This window comes from Lycium ferocissimum, chromosome 9, assembly GCF_029784015.1.
Source record: "Lycium ferocissimum isolate CSIRO_LF1 chromosome 9, AGI_CSIRO_Lferr_CH_V1, whole genome shotgun sequence".
Lineage (NCBI taxonomy): Eukaryota > Viridiplantae > Streptophyta > Magnoliopsida > Solanales > Solanaceae > Lycium > Lycium ferocissimum.
In genome coordinates, this window is record NC_081350.1 from 59,599,236 (window position 1) to 59,604,293 (window position 5,058).

General features: G+C 36.5%; 1 protein-coding gene across 2 annotated transcripts; it reads right to left on the reverse strand.

Moving 5' to 3' along the window:
• Positions 1 to 741: 741 nt before the first annotated feature.
• Positions 742 to 4,411, reverse strand: LOC132031405 (nucleotide-sugar uncharacterized transporter 2). Of its 2 annotated transcripts, XM_059421347.1 has the most exons (7): positions 3,849 to 4,411; positions 2,737 to 2,888; positions 2,279 to 2,487; positions 2,104 to 2,197; positions 1,859 to 2,025; positions 1,596 to 1,766; positions 742 to 1,203 (listed from the first exon to the last, which is right to left on the reverse strand). In XM_059421347.1, exons 1-7 carry the CDS (start codon positions 3,925 to 3,927, stop codon positions 915 to 917), a joined length of 1,161 nt encoding a protein of 386 aa, XP_059277330.1. In that variant the 5' UTR covers positions 3,928 to 4,411; the 3' UTR covers positions 742 to 914. The 2 variants fall into 2 exon arrangements, with proteins under 2 accessions (XP_059277330.1, XP_059277331.1); XM_059421348.1 differs by lacking the exon at positions 3,849 to 4,411 and having other exon boundaries at positions 2,624 to 2,764.
• Between the last annotated feature and the right edge of the window lie 647 nt (positions 4,412 to 5,058).

Sequence of the window (5,058 nt, forward strand, 5' to 3'; positions counted from 1 at the left end):
CTTAAGTTTGTTATTTCATTTTCGGTATTTGTAACTTGATCCTCAGTTAATTGCAGGGAGAGTGGGATACATAACATTATAATTATGAGTTGAGCATTATGAATTAAGTGTTGTTTCCTTCTTCTCTTAGCTCTTTCTCCTTTTAATTCTGCAAATCCCAGATCGACTCCTTGTAATTGTGCATCAGTGGAATCAGAGCTCTTTTCTTTCTTTGTGGGTGAAGTAATGGCTTCTGAAATTAAGTAAGTGGTAATTCGATTGGATTGCATGGCAGTAGACATGACCAATTTCTAAGTTCGACAGAATCAACTGGAAACCATCCATAAACAATCATTCTGCGACCTCAAAGATACGATCAAAGGACGGAAAGCAGCTGAGAAGTTGAAGGCACCACTGCACAATGCCATATGAAGGGTTTAGTTTTTCCCTTGCGCCTTAATGCACAATAGTAATTGCACTAAAATATCTTGTTTTGTGTAATGTAATTTGTAAGCTATTTCTGAATGGCTAGTGATGCCCAGGGTGGTTCTCTTCATTTTGCAGAAAGATTCACAACATAAAGGAAGGAAAAGTACTCACCATGTTTACTAGAAGGCCACTGATCCAATTTCTGGCTGAAGGAAGGGATAGGAAACTGCAGCCACAGGGCTCTATCATACATTTTTTTTTCTTTGGATATTTTAATTTAAGTGGAGTAAGTCTTTGCAATTCTCCTTGTGCTAAACAACCAGACTTTCAAACTGTCTAATTTATCTTGGACTAAATCCTGAAGCATTTTTTTTCAATAGACATAATGCTGGTGTGTTGCAATGTTTTGCAGTGCAGAAATTTACACATTATGATGATCGTAGATTAAAGTGGGTCAAAAATTAGATCTAACTTATGTACCAACAAAAAGAAGGAAAAAATGCAGCTTAGACGACAACAGGCGTGTTGTCTGGAGGTGAGTATCTGGAGTTGTCATCATCTTCAGTACTCTTGAGTTTTTGAGGAGGTACACTGTGCTTTGGGAGTTGGTCACTTGCCTTTTCTTTTGATTCCTTTATGCTGAGGGATGTGTACACTGTCATTCCACCAAGAGCTGTAACGGCACCGCATATACTTGTCCATCCCGGATCTGAACCAAACAGGAAATATCCTCCTAGTAGGATCACACAAGTCTTGAATTGTCCTAAAACAACATGTGAAGTCGCTGATGTAGCTCTGCATGGACAAATTACAGTTTCTCTTTACGAAATGTAGCAAATTGTACATGACAAAATAAGGAAATCTTCAAAATTTTCAGTAAAACCAGACAACAGATAACTATGGAGCTCATATTGGGAGACTCTCTAGCTTGGATCTATGTACTAGAAGAAAAAAAGTATCGGCTCTGAGCAACAACATATCCAGCGTGATCTCATAAGTGGGGTCTGCGAATGGTGCAGTGTACACAGACCTTACCCCTACCTTGGGTGAGGTAGAGAGGCTGTTTCTGATAAGATCCCTCAGCTCAAGAAAAGCATTTTCAAAACAAGTTGGAAAAATACAAGAGTAAAAAGCTATGATGAAAAAGTAGCGGCTTTGAGCAGTAATAGGAAAATAGTGTCTCTTACCCAAGTGCTAAAGCACCTGACCATTGCAAGAGAAAACCAAGTAAAGCTGAGATGAGAATAGCACTCGAATTGTGGACGTCCCACTTGAAGGATAGCACTCCTGGAGGGTCTAACCAAGGCATCAGTGCTACCAAGAAGAAAATTGTCACTGGTGTTGTCCTCCACATCAACCTGCATTAAAATTTCGCTCTTCATTCATATTCAAGCACACAGTCACTTGCTGTCATATGAGAAGTAAAAGAAAAAAGAAAAGCACTTCCTACGCAAGAGCAGTCCAATTAGTTTGTTGTTGGAGAGTTGACCAAAGAATTTTGTTTACACCGCTTGGAACTATCCATGCTAGTGCAATACAAGCCCCAAAGAGATTAAATTCCAAGTCTGTGACGGTTGCCACTGCAACGCCTACTGACACGACTGCCAAAGCCACAACCTGCAACATTGTTTGAACTTAAATAAGCAAATTCTCGAGAATGATGTAATCATAAAGGGCAAGTTTTATGTGACTAACTTTGTGAAAGGATACGGTTTTCTTGAAAAGAAAGAACTCTGCAATGACAATGGTTGGAGTAACAGCAATTTTAGCCATCTGATAGAAACCCACACTGCACGAGTCGGCTAGTTAGGAAAAAGAAATTAGTTGCCACAACGTTTGGGAGTTGGAGAAAAGGTTTACAATAGGGAACCTGTTATGCTTGAGACTAGCATTGGCAAGGCCAGAGGCAAAAGCCATTACAACACCCAAAGAAAAGATTGAAGAAAATGGTGTTGATTTAGCAGGAGGAGCAGCTGGAAGCAATGAAAAAGCCTTGAAGATGGCAAGTAGAATCCAAGCACAACAGTAATGGATGAAAGTTAGGAAAATCGGAAAATTGAATCCAACTCTTCCCATAACCTGCAAACCACATTACCAAGTTTAGAAGCCAACAAAAATTTCACAGATAAAAAATCTTATCGTGTCTTTGAAACACAAAGCGGAATGGAGAATATACTCATATATTATGATACTCATGCAATCAGTATTAATATACCTACTACTGGGAAAACCAAAAACTCGGAAAAAGCACACATTCTTGATTCAACTACAAGCACTAACTATATTGCAACCATCAAGAGTTGGAAAATGTAGGAAGGAAAGCCATACAAGTTTGTTTCCCAATATAATTCCAACAGCAACCATGAAATTGAAGGTCATTGCCATAACAGGACCACAGAATCGTTGTTGTTGACGCTTGGCTCCTTCTGATGTTCGAAGCTCATTGTAGAGGGAACCTCTGAGTTCTTCCAGTGCCCGACCTGGTTTATAATAGGGCCATACCATCAAAATCCTAAGAATATAGCTTTTAATCAAGGCAAAAGCACAAGTTGTTCTAAGTAACAGTCAAATTTATGTATAAGTACTACTAAGTGGAGAGAAATTAGTGTTCCAGGTAATGTTTATGATGCAGAGCAGTCAAAAAGCAGAAATCCCACAAGATATCTGTGAATGTAGAGGAACAGAGAAGGATGCAGCTTATAAACTACGGGTTCAACTGAATATACATACACATTCGGAAAAAACATAATTTCAAAAGTACCATGAGTTATGTACTAAGAACCTTAAGGATTGAACCTATCAAGTTTAATTAGCTGAAGGTTAATACTCTCTGCCTCTGGACAGGAAGGCATATACATTTAATATTCTCTTTGTTCCAATTTATGCGACATTCTTTCTTTTTTAGTCAGTCCAAAAAAGAAATAGTATATTTATTTAGTAACAATTTGACTATAAGCTTCACATTTTACCCTTAATCCTTAATGAGATATTTGTAGGCACACAAATATCTATCGTTTATTTTAGATCATAAATTTCAAAAGTATTCTTTTCATTATTAAACTCCGTGTCAGTCAAATACCTTCACATAAATTGGGACGGAAGGAGTAATTGATTCTTAACTAAATGTTCAGATAAATTTAGATACTCCTGATTAAGTCAATAATATACACTAAATTCTTTAGCAAATTAGAATTAGATTGCATTACTAAAAGCCTAAACTCACACTCCAATTTTCTACAAATAAAATAACAAAACAGATTGTCAAAATCCCAGTTTCCATTACTAACCCCCCAAACAATGTTCGCAAAATAAAAACCAAATTTTTGAAAACCTAAAACCCTCTTGACCCCTGTAAACCGCAAGACTAACCAATTAAAGCAAACAGAAAAAATACATTAATATTCTCAAATTCAATTAAGAAAAGGGCAAATAAAACAAACCTGCTTCACCTGCATCACTATCTTTTCTCTTGATAAACCTTCTACCCCCATTTCCAAATAAAGAATCAAGAATTCCCATAACCCTCCCCACAGAAAAAAAAAATTACCAAAGGAAAAAAAAATATTAGTGCAAAATACCCGTATGATAAAAAAAATTGTGAAAAAAAAAAAAAACCACTTAGAATGAAAAGGATTCTAAAATATGAAAGATCTCATGAATGGACATTTAGGAGCAAAAAGAATGTAAAGAGTGAAGAAAAAGCAAACACTGTGTCACAAAAGAACCAGACACGTAGTGGGATGCTTTTAAGGTAACATATTGAGTAACATTAAAGCCATGCAAGCAATTGCGTGAGAAACAAAAGTTGTACTAAACATTTGTTTATATTTTAATGGAATAATAATAAGAGTAAGAAGAAGTTGTTGCATTGAATGATATGATGAAGAGAGGGATATAAAGAAATGAATGTTTGAGAGGCGGAGGGGGCAGTGTAACAAGAAGTGAGCAAAGCAATGAGAGGATGACGGATCTCAAATCTCCTCCTATGAGGTAAGATTTGATATGCAGAAACTTCCTTTTTATTGGCTTTTTATATTATGTCCCTCAAAAACTATAATGCAACCTCGTACACATCTATTTTTTACAATTTTTTATTATTTTCTTAAATCTTTTCTTTATTACATAGGGGTAGCCAGTAGGGGAAGGGGAAATGATTAAGGAGATTATACGGTAGAGAATTGAGTCCATTAGGTAACTGAGCTACTAAGATCCCCATATCTATTTTTTTAGGGAAAAGAACGCTATCTGGCCATCGGAAATTTTAATGGCTCATGTTTGGGCTTAATGCCGCGAATTGTCCTTTTGGCCCAAATTATTGACAAGCGCTAGCCCAGCAGCTCAATCACTACAAGAGATTAGAATTTTTTTTGGCGACTAAAGTTGCTACACCACTAAAGGTCGCTACATGTACTACTGTTGCTAAAAGTTTTTTTTTTGTGACGACTCCAGGGGGTCTACAAGAAGTACGCATTTTGTGGTGGCTAAGCTTGCCACCAAAGCGAAACAAATATGCGATTAAAAAAAAAAACAAATTGAGCCTTCAAAAATGTATCCCAAAACATAAATAATATGTCCATAATTAGTAAGTTTACGTTGATTGAGCCTTCAAGAAATATCTCAAAACATGTATAATATGTGTATAATAATTAT